General features: G+C 36.2%; 2 protein-coding genes across 2 annotated transcripts; one reads left to right on the forward strand and one right to left on the reverse strand.

Moving 5' to 3' along the window:
- The first annotated feature begins 1,560 nt into the window (after positions 1–1,560).
- Positions 1,561–14,419, forward strand: LOC125822679 (homeobox-DDT domain protein RLT1). Its single transcript, XM_049502110.1, is given in 20 exon segments — positions 1,561–2,208; positions 2,832–2,951; positions 2,954–3,283; positions 4,126–4,229; positions 4,728–5,012; positions 5,123–5,212; positions 5,330–5,494; positions 5,599–5,821; positions 6,163–6,263; positions 7,108–7,194; positions 7,340–7,492; positions 7,585–7,737; positions 8,957–9,166; positions 9,268–9,679; positions 9,808–9,992; positions 10,076–10,597; positions 11,120–11,701; positions 11,907–12,011; positions 12,730–12,993; positions 13,272–14,419. Coding segments are annotated over 20 exon segments (4,989 nt in total). The 5' UTR covers positions 1,561–2,081; the 3' UTR covers positions 14,043–14,419.
- Positions 14,420–14,826: 407 nt separating this feature from the next.
- On the reverse strand, positions 14,827–17,084 carry LOC125822718 (uncharacterized). The gene is made up of 3 exons (XM_049502155.1): positions 16,717–17,084; positions 16,086–16,531; positions 14,827–15,433 (listed from the first exon to the last, which is right to left on the reverse strand). The coding sequence occupies exons 1-3, from the start codon at positions 16,879–16,881 to the stop codon at positions 14,995–14,997; spliced, it is 1,050 nt and encodes a 349-aa protein (XP_049358112.1). The 5' UTR covers positions 16,882–17,084; the 3' UTR covers positions 14,827–14,994.
- Positions 17,085–18,563: the final 1,479 nt, after the last annotated feature.

Below are 18,563 nucleotides of genomic sequence, written 5' to 3' on the forward strand. Positions count from 1 at the left end.
CCAAGGGTTGCATTGTATTTCAATCTCAATTAGTATACCAACATGTTTGTATTTCCTTCTTAATTTGTATTCATCCTAACTGTATGCTAACAATTTTGTATTTTATTGGGTATTCATTCTGTATTTCAATCTCAATTTATATGTGAACAAGTTTGTATTTCTCTTTTGTTTTGTATTCAACCTAATTGTATACCAACAAGTTTTGTATTTTATGTGCCTACTTTACCTTTCAAAGTCACTGTGTATTTCATATGAAGAGAGTATTTAATTTCTTTTGTATTCACAACTTTATATTCAATCGCACTTTATATTTATAACTTTGTATTTTCATCTCATTTTTGTATTCATATATTGTTGTATTCAACATATTATTCATGATCCATTAGTTTGTATTTTACCTTTCAAAGTCACTTTGTATTTCAAACGAAGAGAGTATTTCTTTTGTATTCACAACTTTATATTCAATCTCACTTTGTATTTATAACTTTGTATTTTCATCTCACTTTTGTATTCATATATTGTTGTATTCAACATATAGTTCATGATCGATTAGTTACATTAACTTAATGGGATACAAATTATTGTATGCATTCAAACAGAAAAAACAGCTACTAAACTAAAAAAAAACAATTTCATTCATTATACATCATAATTTGGATACAAAACATCCGAAAAGAGCTATAAATCCCAATGCATACAAAGATTTCACTGATTCAATCAAGCAAAAAAATAACACTCTTGTATTCGACATATACTAATATCTCATCCAAACAAATAAAAGAATCGAACAAAATACCTGATTGTTTTTCGATTGTTCACTGGATGTGATAAATCTATAGTTGTCAATTTTGAAAAACATATTCAACTTGAAGAAGTTTTGAAAGTTATTAGATGAATTATTCGAAAGACAAACTAAATTATTTTAATTTTTTTTTTTATGTTCTTAAGAAGAAAGCAAAAAAACGCTCGACGGAAAGATGGCTATTTATGCTCTTTTCAAAATGTAACTGATTTATATTTAAAATCTTTTTTGCCTTTTTTGAATTTTTTTGTTCCATGATTTTCTCTGTTATGTTATTAATTATGTGTATTCTTTCAAATTAATCAAAATAAAATAAATACATAACTAATCTCTTAACAAACTAAAATAATGACATTTTTAATAAATAATGAAACTATTGCTAAGGAGTCCCACTAAAAGCTAAAATATTGCTGTTTTAAATTTTTTCCCTAAAATCAATCATGTGAATTTGATTTTTTAAAAAGATTAATTCAAAGAAAAACTTTTATTGAGTAGTAGTTAAATAGGCAATCAAAAATGATTTTTTCTTGAAATTACTCTCTTTGATGAAGACAATATGTATTAGCCCATAAGAAGTGGAGCCCACTTAAACAAATTCGTGAGGCTCACAAATCGGATTAGTCACCCGAAAAGAGAAGATTCTTGGAGCAATATGTGAGTGAAGATAAACTTGAAAGTACCAAAAAACCCAGAAAGTCCAACTTTTAATAAAAATAGAAATAAATAAATACAAAAATTGAAAAAAAGAGAGAGAGAGAGAGAGAAAAGTGGCTTCTCAATCAATGAAACAAACACATAGTAGTTGATTTCATTGTCAAAAAAATAAGAAAAAAAAGACTCAAACCTCAAAGAGTTTTTTGTTTTAAACAACAAAAGAAAGTTGTATTACAACATTACATGTATGTACATGTTAAATTGTAATAACGTGTTTTTGAAATTAAAAAAACAAATTTTTTTTTTTTGGGAAAAATTAAAAATTATAGAATTACACCGAAAGAACATGGAATTTGGAACAAACAAGAGGGACTTGTTCTACTATACTGTTCCTTTTTATTCAATTTCTTCTTCTTCTATCGCCTCTCTTCTGTATTGGGTTTATTTTTGTTTTTCTCTTTTTCATTTATTCTTATTATTTACCTCTTCTTTTTTAGATTTTTCTTTTCTCCATGTGTTCTTGGTCATCACGGGAAGAATATATAGTTACCTATCTGTAACGGGGTTGTTTTTCTTTCAATAAAGATTGGATTTTTAGGGTTTTCTTCAAGAAAGATCTGAAAAAATGGATGGTGGGTCGGATGGAGAAGGCAATAGGAACGTTATTCAGAGTTCATCTGAAGGACCCAAGAAGCCAAAGAGGCAGATGAAAACTCCCTTTCAACTAGAAACCCTAGAAAGGGTCTATGCTAGTATGTTTTCTTTGTATTTACTTTTGGACTTGATATTTTCTTGATTCTTGATCTGGGGTTGTTTAAATCGTGTGTAGATGTGGGAAATTTGGGAGATTTAGGTGTATTATGCTGTTCATAGGTGTTTGTGTACTATGCATAATGAGATTGGAAGATGATTTGATGTGGAACTCTTTTGTGTTGTATCTACTTTGCATATTATGTAGTTGGAAACAACTGGGATGGGGATCCTATGCTAGTTTTTAGGAGATGGGTGAAATTTTGGGTCTTTCTGTGGATTCTACCATTATGGTTCTTTGGTAGTGCCTTAATATTGGTGTGTGTTGTGTATTTCTGCCTATTGATTGTGCTCTGTGCGGAGAAGGAATTTTTGGGATTAATGTTATTGTTGGATATGCTATTCTTGTGTAATATTTTTCTACTCTGCATGTAAATGTGTTTGAATGCTGTCATAGACATAGAGATCGATGGACAAAAATTTGGTCTTTATAATAGGTTCTGCGATTCCCCCATACATGGACTGATGTTAACATTTCGTTATCAAATCTATTACTGTGTTTGTGTTTTTGTAATTGTGATATTTGACATGAACTCTCTTTTGTTTTGCTTTGTTGTTTATGCAGTGGAGACATATCCATCTGAGGCCATTCGCGCCGAGCTGTCAGAAAAATTAGGTCTAACGGACCGGCAGTTGCAGATGTGGTTTTGTCACAGGAGGTTGAAGGACAAAAACACATCAGGGGGACAGAAAAGAAGCCACGCGCTGGTGGGACAGGTGGTAAGAGAAATTTGCCGGAGTCACCTAGAGAGGATTTAGTGGTTGCTGAAGCTGCTAGTGACCGTGGCTCAGGATCAGTTTCAAGGTCAGGGTCAGGGTCAGGGTCAAGTCGGTTTGATAATGGAGATGATATGCCAGCACCGTCCATAAGATCTTATGAATCACCTAGGAGGGCAATGGAGCGACGAGTAATAGCTTGTATAGAGGCACAATTAGGAGAACCTTTACGTGAGGATGGTCCTATTATTGGGGCGGAGTTTGATGAGCTGCCACCTGGTGCATTTGGGATACCTATTGGTAAATTAACCTACTCATGTTATTAGAGATCTTATAATATAAATGCATGTATGGTGTTTATCTTCTAAATTTGGATATTAGTATTGAAATGAAAGAATTTGACAATTTGTATTGTCCTACATGTTCTCATCTTTCCATGTCTTTGTAGGTGTAGTTTATGATGTTATCTCAGTATGCTTGTGAATGCATATTTATTTTCTTAAAATGATTACATTTTTTAAACAGAACATTAATTCTGTAAAGTTCAGTGTTAAATAAGTCCAACGGGATTTGAGTATCTTTTCAGGCAAGAGATTATTTTCAAATAAAACATTGGATCATTGAATGCCTAATGTTATTGTTTGTTACTTTCCTCCCCAAATTTTATGAGATTATATCATCATTTATGTTTGTAAGTTGCTCTTTGGAGTGCTTGTTGCCTCCTATTGATTTGCCTTTGGGAGGGAGAGCAGTAATAACTTGATGTGAATGATAGAAGTAATGAATATCCTTGGCTTTATGTGAATATCAAATGAGATCAAGACCTTACTGTATTTATCAAAACACTGCTTTGTGAGTTGCTATCCTGAACAATGCCTCACTAATATGAGAAACATGACCAAGGGATTCTACTCATTCCCCTGCCGTGTGTTACTTCCCAGACTGCTGGTTGTTTAACAATGTTAACGTTTTCATATTTGTTTCCCTAGGAGCCTCTTATCATTTGGGTTTACTGTTCATGTGTCATCTGCTATTGACCTGTGGCCTTACAGTAATTTGTTCAGACCTTTTCGTTTTAAAGCCAATTCTTTTGGATTGCTTTTCTGATTTGTTATATCTTTTATTTTTCATTTATGGCACAGGTTTGGAAGAACGTACGGACCATTACAGACAATCTTTTGACAGCAAATTGTATGGACCATATGATGCTAAAGTTAATGTTGGATCAGCTCTCTCTCTTTCTCCGGTATGTATAAAGAGATCAGTCTCTTGCTATTTCACATTGCGCCTTTGAGTGGTTATAGCCTTGTAGGACGTGTAATATATTGTATCTTTATCCTTTCTACCTTCTTGAGGAGCTACTCTCTTCTCCTATGCTCCACTGGATTTTCTTAGACCCTCTGTTTGGTCACTTTGCAAATAATTTCTTTCTTTTCATTCTCCTAGCTTAAAATAATTGTGTGGCTTATTTACCGTCATGATTTAGCCTCAGGATCTGTAAGTTTTTGTTGGGATATTGTTCTATATCTGTTGGTGTCATTGCATAATGGGCTGGTTTTTTCACTATCAATTTGTGTGATTGCTGCAATGCTGCTAGCTTTCATGGTTGTTATCTAGGGGGTAGTATAAAATGTGCCATGTGATTGGCTAGTTTTGGATAATAACATGTCAATGGTAAAACTTGAAAGTGAGATTTATTAGCAGGTCAATTTGATGGTCAAGCTTAGTTCTACTTTATCTTCAGGTTCTGACAAATGGTCATCGTGAACCTGCTGAGCCCAAGATTGTATCTGATAAATATGGACAAATCGCAGCCCCTTACCCTTATGATTCGTCTGTTGACGGTCCTTCTAAAAACATGGCAACCATGCAACGGAATGGACATTTTGTTAGGGAATCTGGTGTTGAAGGTCAAAGCATCAGTATGATGTCTCAGCCGAGCAGGCAGAGGCGCTTTCTATCCCCTTCGCGGGATAATGAATTCGTCCCTGGTAATGAGGACATGTTGCAATTGGATCGGAAGCGCAAGGTAAGTTGAAGCTTCAGAAGTTTATCTTCTTGCGGTCATAGAAGCATTACCTCCCATGCTGTTTTATTCTCTTTGCTTTCGCAGTAGGCTTAATTGTTGGTTTCTTGCAGAGTGAAGAATTTGGAATGGGAAGGGAAGTTCAAACCAATGAAAAACGGATGCGGAAAGAACTTGAGAAACAAGATCTTCAACGGCGGAAAGTACGGAATATTTACATTTCTGGATGTGTAGCTTCTGAATCTTAATTTAAAAGTGTGAACATTGGAAAACTATTTCTTTTTGTTTCTACAACTGATATTATAATATTTTCTTGTAAGATGGAAGAACAAATGAAAAAGGACAGGGAGAAACATGATCGTGAAAGAAAAAAGGAAGAACAAAGGCTGATGCGTGAACAGCAAAGGAAGGAGGAGCGATTTCAGCGCGAGGAAAAACGTGAAATGGAGAGGAGAGAGAAGTTTTTGCAGAGGGAGCTCGTGAGGGTAGGTATTCAAAATGAGAATATTGTTTTCCCCATGCTTTTTTTTTTCCTTTCAAAATCTGCTAATTGGATTCTTCCCGGTACTATTGGTTTTGTAATCTTTAGGTGGAGAGGAAAAAGCAAAAAGATGAGCTACGAAAAGAGAGAGAAGCTGCAAAACAGAAGGCTGCTATGGAGAAGGCAATGGCACGCAGAATTGCTAAAGAATCAATGGAGCTGATCGAGGATGAGCGCTTGGAACTTATGGATCTGGCTGCCTCTAGCAAAGGGCTACCATCAATTGCATCTCTTAATTATGACACTTTGCAGAACCTTGAGTCATTTAGAGGTAGGAGTTTGTTAACTTGACCGTTTCTATAAAAAATAATTCTGCATGCTATTTTTAGTTTTAATGCTTTAGTTCAAGATTAGGTAATAGCATATGTTGAAATCTCATTTAAGTCGCATTTTTATCTTGTATTCCTTACAAAGAGCATGCTAGATGGTAGGGCTTCCAGCAAAGCCAATGATCACCTGGAATTTGGTTCAAAGTCTTATATATAATCCAGTCTGAAGTAGAAAATTTACATATTATTCATTTTTTTCTCGCCTTTGCCTTATTTAAGCTGCTTATTTGCAAAGGTCATAAAGTTTTTGGTCTGTTGCTGAAATCTGTCTTATGTGATCCAGAATCTTTGTGTGAATTCCCTCCCAAGTCTGTTCAATTGAAAAAACCATTCTCCATCCAACCCTGGATTGCTTCAGATGACAATGTTGGGAATCTTCTTATGGTATGCTGCTTGATCATTTAAATTTGTCTACATCACTAGTTGACTGATCTTTCTTTTATTCTTCTATTTATGAAGTATTTCCTGCTTTTGCAGATTAAAGCAATGACCACTAATTTTGATGATTATCTAAGCCACATATCTACTCCTATTTGCTTATCTAAACTTAATCGTTGGTTGGCCAAAGGATTTTAAAGCACTCATCACTACAAACTTATTTATATTTCAGATTAGAATAGTCAAAGTATGGACAGAGGCTTCTTTCTTCTTCCTGGTTATATCGAGTCAAAAGTCAATGTTCTAGTCAATTTAGCATAGGAATTCCCATCTTTTCCAAGTTTATCTTACTTGATTTTTTTAAGAGTATTACTTAAACATCAATAGTAAGGGTCTTAGAAATGTTACTAGCAATCTGGTAGTGTCATGTGCCCTCTCTCATTGAAATGACTTTGACCTGTGGCTTAAAAAAATTCATTTGATTATTTAATTGAGTGGTGGAGAAACTGTTAATACTTAAAGGACGTTATACGTTTAGTTTAAAATGATGTAGAGTAGTATTTGGTTTATATAAGTTTGAATTTTCGGAGGGAGTGAAATTTAGGATTTAAAGAAACAGGGTCAGTATTTATTGGCAGACCAAAGTGGAAAATAGGTCATTTTTACTTGGATGGATGGTAATTGTTGAAAACTAAAATAGTAGTCACCAAACTAAAGGAAGGATGATAAAACAATGAAAAGGAGTGAAGAACATATTTGTGCTCTAAACCAAGTTCTGTATGAGTCTTATCTTGATTTTGTTCTTTTGTGTTTGAGTCAGATCTCTTAGTGCACCTTTTGATTTTTACAGGCTTGGAGATTCTGCTTAAATTTTGCAGACATTCTCGGGCTTTGGCCTTTCACTCTTGACGAATTTCTTCAAGCTTTCCATGACTATGTGAGTACCTTTGGCTAAAGTTAATCGTGAACTGACGTTCTGAGTTACTTTTTCTGCAAAGTCCTGTGGACTATCACATTTACTTATCTTCTTAAAAAGGCTGGATGGGGGTCTGATTGCCATAGTTTAATTGTTCTCTGTTCAGGATTCCAGATTGTTGGCTGAGATACAAATTGCTCTTTTGAAACTGATTATAAAAGATATTGAAGATGTTGCTCGAACTCCTTCTGGTGGGCCTGGGACAAATCAGTATAGTGCTGTCAATCCTGAAGGTGGACATCCTCAAATAGTTGAAGGGGTAATCACTGCTGTGCACACTTGCTCTTTAGAACACAATTTACTCTATTGTGGGATGATCAAAGCTTACCAGTTTGTGGACTTCATTGACAGGCATATCTTTGGGGTTTTGACATACGCAATTGGCAGAGGCTCTTAAATCCTTTGACGTGGTCTGAAGTACTGCGCCAATTTGCACTCTCTGCTGGATTTGGACCTCCATTGAAGAAAAAGAGAGAACGCACTTGTTTGAATGATTCTGATGAGGTGCACCATTTTCTGTCCTCATTTTCATCTTAGCGATATATCGTGGCTTCTATTTTTTCCTGTGGCTTAAGATATAATATTTTATAGTAATCTAAGTAAGGGGATATTGTGACATAGGTTTGCTGCAGATGGGAGACATAGTGAACTTCTTAGTAATTGGTTATTTTGATGAGATGTATACTTCAAAAACTCACTTGAGATGTTTTTTTGTAATTGCTCTCTGCTATTGCCATAGGACAGTAGTTGCAATTTGGATAGATGCCTTCTTCTAAGCTATTTTGTGTTGTGTCAAGTCATTATCTTATGTTTCATTCTGGTGGTGCCATGGTGGTGCTATTTCTATGGTTCTACCATATATATGGTCTTGTATAATATCAGCCTAAGTTCATGATCCATTAGCTAATCTGCCTAATTTTGATCATAGCAGATTCAGTTGATAGCACAGCATTTTTTGTCAAGACACTCGGGTCTTGGTTGAATCATCTTGTACCACTAGGATTCAGACTGTTTCTTCTTCCAATTGTGTTATTCAACCATTGTTTCTTTCATGTTGATGCATGTTATGTTGGGGTATATGTGTCTCAGCAAAGGGTGTGACCTAGCAGTCAGTGAAGTGGGTAAAAACTAGGGGAGACTAGGGTCAAATTCCAGGATAGACAACCTAGACTAGGTGATTTTTTCCCATTTGTCCAAGGTTAGGTGAGCAGAGGTACATGGTGTTCCTGTTGGTGGGTTGTAGCAGGTGGAATAGTCGAGGCGAGTGTAAGATGGCCCACGCACAACTGTTAAAAAAAAGAAGAAAATGTTGGTATATATGGGGCTATGTAGGTTTGCTTATTGAAATGCTGGTACAAAGTTGGATGACAGTGGGAAAGTCAATCTGCTGCTGATGGATTATCACCGAAACTAGCTCCCTAGCCATAAATTATTCCACCTTTTAGTCCATCATCCCAAGTTATTGCTCTCCCAACTATCTCAATTAGCTGATATTGCATAGTTCTTGAATCAATTAGAAGCTTTACCTTTTGGACCTATGTGATAGGGTTTTAAAATGGAACTCCGTGGTCATAGTCAACCTTAAGTTGCTTTGAATTGAAGCTTAATTGTTGTTGTTTTGTGAGATGCTGGTTTGCGGATGCTCTGTATCCGTTCTTTGACATTCTACGTCAAATGGATGGTGCACTATGTCTAATTATGGTAATGTTCCCTAATTATGCAGATTAAAGGTTGCGAAGACATTGTGTCCAATCTTCGAAGTGGTTCGGCAGCTCTTAATGCTGTTGCAATTATGCAAGAAAAAGGGTTTATGTCGCAACGCAAATCCAGGCATCGGTTGACACCAGGGACTGTGAAATTTGCTGCTTACCATGTTCTCGCTCTCGAGGGAGACAAGGGCTTGAATGTTCTAGATATTGCGGAAAGGATTCAAGTAACTATTCTCTTGATGCACATTGTCACTGTCTCAGGTTAATCTGGTTCGATTTGTTTGAAGATTTCTTGTTAATTTCTTCTCTATGCTTTGTTCTACAGAAATCTGGATTACGTGACCTTTCAACAAGCAAGACTCCAGAAGCCTCTATATCTGTTGCTTTGTCAAGGGATCCAATACTTTTTGAAAGAATTGCTCCTTCAACGTACAATGTTCGACTTGCTTTCAGGAAGGATCCTGCTGATGCTGACGCAATTATTTCAGCAGCCAAGGAGAAAATACAAAGATATGCTAATGGATTTCTCTCTGGACAAAATGCTGAAGATGAAGAAAGAGATGATGATTCTGAAGGTGAAGGTGATGTTGCTGAAGGTCCAGAAGTCGATGACTTGGGTACTTCATATGGTGCTAACAAGAATAACGAACAAAGCAGCCTACTTGACACCTTCTTGGTGAATGGAAAAAGTAAGCTATCTGATGAGATTGGACAACAAATTAGAGTTGATGGTGTTGGTAAGGACATGGTTTTAACTACTGATGTTTTTTTATGCTTTATTTGCTTTTTTTTAATGTGAAAGCACATCATTGTAGTAGTTCTTTGAAAACACTATTTTTCATTATCTGTTGATGCACTTTTATAGGTATTGCGGGAAGTAACCCTAGCCAAGACTGTTCAGAAATTGATGAGACCAAAGCAGGTGAGCCATGGATTCAAGGACTCGCTGAAGGTGAATACTCTGACCTATGTGTTGAGGAGCGTCTAAGTGCTCTTGTTGCCTTGATTGGCATAGCAAATGAAGGAAATTCTATCCGTGCAATTCTTGAGGTAATAAATCTGGTAAATTTATCATTATTGACCATTATTCCATTACTGTCTCTTTCAGCTATCTAACGAAGATGGTTTTGTAGGATCGTCTGGATGCAGCAAATGCTTTGAAAAAACAGATGTGGGCTGAATCCCAATTGGATAAAAGACGATTGAAGGAGGAGACAATCAATAAATTTAATGATAGTTCCTTCAATGTTGTGGTTGAGGGTAGCCAAAGCCCATTGGGATATCCAAACAATAAAAATCAAGGGACATCACCAACCACACTGGTAAAGGATGACTCTGCTGGTATAGTAGACAATCTTCAGAACCACTTTGAAAGCATTCCTGCTGAGAAGAGTTCAGCCGCACAAGAAACCTTTGTGGGTCAATTTGCTGTACCAAGTGGGAATACAGCAGAAAGGTCACGCATGCAGTTAAAATCTTTCATTGGCCACAAAGCAGAAGAGATGTATGTGTACAGGTCCTTGCCTTTAGGTCAAGACCGCAGACGCAATCGTTACTGGCTATTTGTTGCCTCTGGTTCTAGCGAAGATCCTGGTTCTGGCAGGATATTTGTTGAATCACCTCATGGCTGCTGGAAGCTTATTGACACTGAAGAGGTATGCTCCTTTCATTATTTTTTAGAATGCACTTCGCTGTTAGTATGTCAAAGTAGGTTTAGTTGGCTGAATATATATTTTACCCAAGGGAAAACGCTTGCACTATTTTGGTTTAAAAAAAAAGAAGAGGCCAGCCCGGTGCACCACGCTGTGTGTGGGGGGGTCCAAGGGTGGGTCTGACCAAAATAGCTCTATTGTATGCAACCTTACCTTGCATTTCTTCAAAGAGATTTTTCTGTATTTAGGTGTAAGAAATGGCAACTTATGACTGAACAAGATATAACAATTGACAATGTCTGGTAAATGAAGACCCTGGATGAATCTGTAGTTTAGAGAGAATTACATGTCTGGTAATACGCAACAAGTGTTGTGGAAATTGTTGCTTTTCTGGACTAGAAAGTTATCGGGTCAGGGAAACACCCTATATGTAGTTATATAGATCTTAGCAAGGTCTTGTCTGTCCTAAGAATAGCAGACCTAGCTATTACCTGTTTATCTACTAATCCTTTATTTTACCTGCAGGCATTTGATTGTCTTTTGGCTTCTTTGGATACTCGAGGGGTTAGGGAATCACATTTGCATATTATGTTACAAAAGATTGAGGGTCCTTTCAAGGGGCGCGCACGGCAAAACATGTCTTGTGGAGCTAGTTCTAACCCAACATCTGGTGCAAGTGCAGACAGTCCTGGCAGTGCCATATATGGCATGAGTTCTGATAGCTGGGAAACATCTTCGTCTTTTAAAATTGAGCTCGGGAGGAATGAGGAAGAGAAAAAGAATGCCTTACAGAGATACCAAGGTTTTCAGATCTGGATGTGGAAAGAATGTCTCAGCTCATCAATTTTATGTGCCATGCGATATGGGAAGAAAAGGTGCTTGCCACTTTTGGGCATTTGTGGCCACTGTTTAGATTCTTACCATTCTGAAGAGGGTATTTGCCCTTCTTGCAACAAGATGAGTAGCAAAGTTGACATGAACGGCAAGTTCCTTGAGCAGGCAATGGAGTCTATGGACAATCTGAAAATTGATTACAATAATTTGGTGGTTTCAAACGCTTGTCCTGTACGAGTAAGATTAATGAAGGCCGTATTAAGTTTCACTGAGGTGAGGTTTTTGCGATATATCTCCAAGAATCTGGTTTTCTGTTAGGCTGTCTGTCTTCACTCTTCTCCTTCTGTATTTGTCTTTCCTATGTCTGAACAGACATATGAACATGAAGTACATATGTGATATGAGGCACAATCTGTTGACAGTTTTTAGTTTCTTATAACATGATATTTAGTATTTGCTTTGTTGCTGGAATGCACAGGTTTGTGTGCCATATGAGGCACTTCAATCATCTTGGACAGAAGACTGTAGAAAGACATGGGGCCTGAAACTGCAAAATTCGTCATCTCCTGAGGATCTTCTCCAGGTATCTCACTCCCTTCGACTCGTTTTATATGGGATTACTGTTCGAGAGTCTTGTGTTTACTTACAAGTTTTTAAATGTTTTTTTAGATTTGTTTGATTATAAACAAATATGATTTTTAGTTCTTTTTATGAAATGCATTACTTCTCGAATTTCCAAGAATGTTGAAGATTCTTTTTTTCTTGACCGTGCGAGTTTACTACGAAAATATGCTTTGGGACTCATCTGTACCTGATCATTAATCATTGTTATTTGGACAGTAATTATATTTTTGTCTATTTCATTTTCTTGGGTCAGTCTGATTTAGGCTTACGGATTGAAGTGTCTTGTCAAGGTACAATTTTTTTTTATGATGTTGAATTAAGGTGAAATAAATATATATGCTACTATTATGTATGATAATGAACTGGCAGGATTTCTTCCCTAGTGAGTTCTCTTCTTACCCTTTTGAATAAAAGAGGGGGAAAGAGTAGAATATAAAAGTGAAGGTTATCCCCCATCTGGGAATTGGTTTTACTCCTGCATGGTTGTTCCTCAAACCAGTTATTTTGTTAATGATGCTTGGATCATCTAATTTCTGTACTTCGCCAGAAAGCATATGGCAAATTCAGATAGTTCGGCTGATTTGTTAGCTGTTGCTGAACCTGTTCCTATACATCCCCTCCAAATTCAGAAGCTTTAAGAAGAAATGGTTCTTGATTTTTTATTTATTTTTGGGCAGATTCTGACTCAGTTAGAGGGTGTCATCAAGCGTGATTACTTGTCTGCTGACTATGAGACTGCAGAAGAATTGATGGGTCTATGTGCTTTATCAAGAAAAGCTGCTTGTGAATCTACTTACCCTGAATCTGTGCCACAGCTCCCATGGATACCTCAGACCACCTCTGCAGTGGCTCTGAGACTTTTGGAGCTTGATTCCTCCATATCCTATGATTCTCAGCAGAAAACTGAGGCTGAGTTGAAAAATAAAGTAGATTGCCTTCCAGTTGAGTTGTCTTTCCTTCTGATTTAAGTAATTGCTGTTATTAATTATGTTTAGTTTTACTGTTTATCCATGTTTATTTGCTCTGCATGTCTTTGTGGATTTATTTGGTGAAAGAAAAATTTTCAACTTGTATATGGTCCAAAATTTGATCATCCACTGGCTAATCGCATCTAGGACTGCAGATAATACCTGTGACTATATAATAAATGCTATATTTTTGGCTAATGATGTTCTTTCTTCTGAATCATCTTGATGACTTGATTTTTTCTTGCATGCAGAAGCCATCTTTGGGGTATGCTTCTTTAAAAGATCTGCAAAAGGTAGAACCAACAGTGATGGATCATGGACTAATGAGAGAGGAAAACTGGGATTATCTCAGCAATTTGCCTAGCAGCTCAAGAAGTAGGCAAGTTGTTCGTGGGCGTGGAGGCGGTCGTCCTCGTGGAAAGCTGCAGAAAGGAACTTCTAGCAAACCACCAGAGTCTGGCAGGGCTGTTGTAAGGCCTAGTGAGACGTTAACTCAAGTTCTTATTAAGCAGGGAGAAACGCATGGGCAGAGACATGTACGAGGTCGCCGAACTGTCAGGAAGAGGAGAATAGAAAAGAAAATTGTTGAAGAGGCTCAACCAGATTATTTGGGTGACAGAAGCAGCCGACTAAGTCCTGTAGTATCACCTATAAAGCATGTGACGGAAGAGTTCGATATGAATATGGAAGGAATAGAAGCCACAAATGATAATAGTATTAGTATGGAAGCTGCTGAATCTGATGATAGTGCCCCTGAAAATACATATGATTTTAACAGGAGTGATTTAATGGATATGTCAGATGAGGATCAGGTTGTTTCTGCTGATGATGGAATTGAAGATGACAATGATGATGAAGATGATGACAATGACAACGACAACGACAACACTGATAGATACAGAAGCCATGGTCAAAATCTGGAAAGATATGTTAACATGGATGATGACGACTCAGATAGGGATGGGGATGTCAATGAGGATCAAGAGTCGGACTCTTCGGAGTCTGAAGATTATAGTGATTGAGGTTGCCAAGATTTTTGTGGGGCTTGACAACTGCAATATAGCTCAGATGGTTGATCGCCAGAACACAGAGGTCTGGTGTGATGCATTCGTTCTTTTTTTAAGGAACTTTGGTATTCTTTTGAGATGAAGCCCGAGAGCTGGCTTGTCTTTGTGTATAGTGTTAAAGGAGCAGAGTTTTTGTTACATTTTATCATCATAGAACAATAGTATAAAAAATTAATAGTTAGTCGGAGTTCAAATACCGTCGTGCAATCGTCTATTATGGGGCTGTTGGTGATCAAAATCATCTATGTCAAATTTTACAGTTACACCTTTCTGATCATTTTTACTTCAATGTTTAATGATTGGTGGCTTATCTAAATGATAGCTTGTTAGTCAATATCTTTTGCTTCATTGTGGTTTATTATTTTTTATCCCACTCTTATGTAAATTGCAAAAACTCAATACCGTTTGAAGTAATGACTTCCCTGTTACAGTAGCCGGTTAGACTCGAGACTAGTTAGACTCGAGACTAATGAAATGTAGTAGATAAGTATGTAAGCATTTAAAAAAAAAAATACCTTTTTAGCATTGAAGAAAGTAGATTTCATAAAGTGTTTGGATAAAAGTTGAAATTAGTTCTTGCTATAGTTAACCTATCTGCGAAGCTACAAGATTTCACAATGCAAGTTTGTGCTTCACTTAAATAATCCATCTCCCTCTGCAAAGTACATGAGGAGTCGACGAAACATTTATCATACACATTAGACTCCAACTTCAGCAAACGAGAACTGTTGAAGAGTTATAAAATGTCAAAATACTTTATTACTATCACATATTTATTGACTTACACAGACAATTCTAAGCTATAATATGCAAACACTACAAGGGAACCAATTACCCAAGATAGTAAATAATAAAAGAAACTAACTAAAACAGTACACAGACTGTGTAAAGATGCTATGGGTTTGGCCTAGGACGGAAGCAACTTCTTAATTCCAGTCTTCTGGTCTGCTGTTAACCTTGTAGGGAACTTGATATCAAACTTGATCCTCAAATTCCCTCTCTTGGAAGGATCTTTGGGTATTGGCATTCCTTCCTTTGGGACAATCTCTTCATAGTTTGGGTGTATGACCTTGTTGATAGGAATAGTCAGTTTTCTTCCATCGAGCGTTGTTACATGGGCCGTGTAGCCTGTTAATGCTTCAACAAGTGAGATATTCTGATTGATTACAAGGTCATTCCCATCCCTTGTGAAAACACTGTGTGGTTTCTGATCAATTGTGAACACGAGATCTGCAGGAAGAACGTTTGGCTCTTCGTTTCCTTTCTCTGTGAATGTAATCTTAGTTCCCTTTTTCCAGCCAGGTTTGATTATAATGGTTAGAATTTCTTCTACTGGTAAAGTCTTCCTGCACACAAAACTAGTTGTCAGAATATAAACAGCAATAGTGACAACTTCATGTAATTCGACCAGATGAACAAAGTTGGACATTACACTGTTCCTTTATATGTTTCTACAGCAATGAATAATTGAGAAGTTATAGCTACAACCACAGTTTTTGGTCCATGGAGCTCATGAATGTACAGCAAACCAGAATATACATTTAAGCTATTACTCCTATCCTACTCATTCTTTTATAATAATACACCTACAATTGACATTCAAGCATAATTTGGAAGTAAGAACTCCACCCGACGCCTATATATGCATTCAACTTGGGCACAAATTAAACACAAATACTTAAAGAACACAACAAAAACTTGTGCAGCAAATACAAGTTTCAAACAACCCGAAGGCCACTTGGTGGCAATCAGGTTGCTCCATAGTGAACAGTTATACGAGATATAAGAGGGATCGGCTAAACAAGAATTCGACAACTAACAAGCAAAAGATCCATTCATTGAAGTTCAATGAACTCAACAGATACTAATTCATAAATTAACCAAGCAGGGACCATAATTATAAAGTAACAGAAAGGATAAACATGACTACATAACAATACAAGCCAAATAAACAGTAACAAGCATATCATATCTGAAAATTCTGATCAGTTTACTTACCCACTTGCATCAGCAATCTCCCTAGAGATCTTCATCTTCTTGGTTGTCCCGTTATAAAGTTCTTCTAGACTACAAGGGACTGTTCGTTCAATCGGTGGCGCCTTCCGTATCGCCGGTCTGCCTTCTCCAAATGAACTGAAGATATCATCCCCAAACATTGAACTAGAAAACCTTGCACCTCTCATCCCACCAACACCACCACCTCCCATCCCACCACCACCGCCTCCCATCCCACCACCAAACGGGGTTTGAAACCCGAAAAATTCTGCAAAGATATCATTGGCATTTCTTGGATTGAATCTAAACACATTTGGTCCATCACCTGTATGGAAATACGTAGCCCCACCAGGTCCACCAGCAGCAGCATCTGGTGGTGGCACTTGACCTTTCAGGCCTTCTTCCCCATACTGATCATAAATTGCCCTTTTCTGTGAATCACTCAGAACCTGCAACAAAATTTCAACATAAAAATACAATCTTTAAAAGATAATTGAAAACCCTATTAAACAAATTTCAAGAATCAAAGCATTGGGAATCAAGAAAGAGCCTAAACTAGCAGTGATTAACAGAATAAAACATAAAATTAGCAGCTTTATTCAAAAATCAAGAACAAGAATTGTGAATTAAGTACCTCATAGGCTTCAGAGATTTGTTTGAATTTAGCCTCAGCTTCTTTCTTGTTATTTGGGTTCTTATCAGGATGCCATTTCATAGCCAATTTCCTATAAGCTTTCTTCAGTTCATCATCTGTAGCACTCTTATCAACTTGCAATATCTTATAGTAATCTACACCCATCTTCTATTACCAGTTCTTGAACTCAAAATTTGATATTTGATAGAAGGATAAATAATAGGCAAATTTATGTAGAGGATATGTATGTTTGTTGTAGTGTAAATTGAATGATTGAAGTTTTGTGTTTTGGAATTTGGTTGTGGGTAGAGTTTTATTAAGAGAAGGAGAGATGGGTCTAGAAAACAGAGCAGTAGAAGAATGTAGAACTTTCCGGACTTCAGTTCAGTGCTGTTATTTTGACGTGGAAACAAATTCGCTATTTCCAGAAACTCTTTTGACACATTTAGGGATAGTGATGGGGCGGGCGTTTAGGAGTGGGGCGGGTTTAATGCTATGCGGGTGGAACGCAGGATAAGTTGAAGTGAGTTTTTTTAAATTAATGTGAGGCGGAGCGAAATATGGGATATATAATTTCATGTGGTTTAAATTTAATTATAATTTTTTACCTATCATAACTCATAAGAGTGATATAATACTATTTATTAAGAAATTACTAAAATATTTAAGATTGTAAATGAAAATGGTTCAATAAAAAATACTTCAATTTCTTACATATTTCCCAATTGACCTCTAAAAATTAAATTTTAAGTCACTATCTTATTAAATTAATACAACTTAATAAAAGATAGATTTATTTTTATGAATTTTCTTTTTAGTATCAAACTTAACTAAAAAAAGAAAATATTAAGAAAATTATGTGGGGCGGGTTCATGCGGAGTGGGTCTATGTAGGACATGGTGGGGCGGCTAAAAAGAAAGAATTTGTTATGCGGGGCGGATTAAAAATTTTGTGGGCTAAGCTCAACCCACCCCGCCTCCGCCCCTGCCCCATTGCCATTCCTAGACACATTCCGACTAAATATTTACTAATTTTTCATATAATTTAAAATAATTACATATTATCTAATTTTATAGCAGATTTTAAGTAAATCAACTATATGTATTTTGCTAGGGGTATAAAAAATGAGCCAACAGTAGGTAACCTGCTCAATCCGCCCAGAAGGTTGAGCTCAAGAAAATTTGAATTTGATTCAATCTCAACCCATTAAAGTCTTAATCGGGTCAAATGCTGATCAAGACCCAAACCGTTTTTAAGCCCAACTCATTTGAGCTCAAATTAAACTTAGGCAGATCAGGACCAAAACACAATTTATATTTAAACCAATTTTAATATCTCTAATTTCAACTCAACCCGTTCATTTGACACCCTTATATTTTACTATCAGATACACTATAATAGAAAGAGAGACGAAAGACAAAATGAGCGAAGGCGAGCGAGATATGTTAGGATTTTGCCTTAGTTTGCTTATTATATTTAAGTTTTACTTTTTATTTGAAGGAAAGTTAAAACATTACCATAATTACTTTTATTTTTTTTCTAAATAGGAAAATATAATTCTTTTTCATATTTGATCTTTTTTTCAGAGAATTATTTTTGAAGATCTATCCATCTTCTCATAGCACAACACAATAACATTCACAATATAAACATATAAGAGTTTTATTTAGAATGTGATTTTCTCTCTACAGTTTTTTATGGGTTATATTTAACTTTTAAATATGTAGGTCAATTGGTCAAACTATATAATAATATTAAGTTTCTTTTAGTATAGTCTTATTAGTCCCCTGATTTAACATTATCATAATTTGCAATTGTAAGTCTCCACATGACGCTTTGATTCTTTT

The sequence above is a fragment of the Solanum verrucosum genome, unplaced genomic scaffold, assembly GCF_900185275.1.
Source record: "Solanum verrucosum unplaced genomic scaffold, falcon-dt-bn FXZP01000103.1, whole genome shotgun sequence".
NCBI lineage: Eukaryota > Viridiplantae > Streptophyta > Magnoliopsida > Solanales > Solanaceae > Solanum > Solanum verrucosum.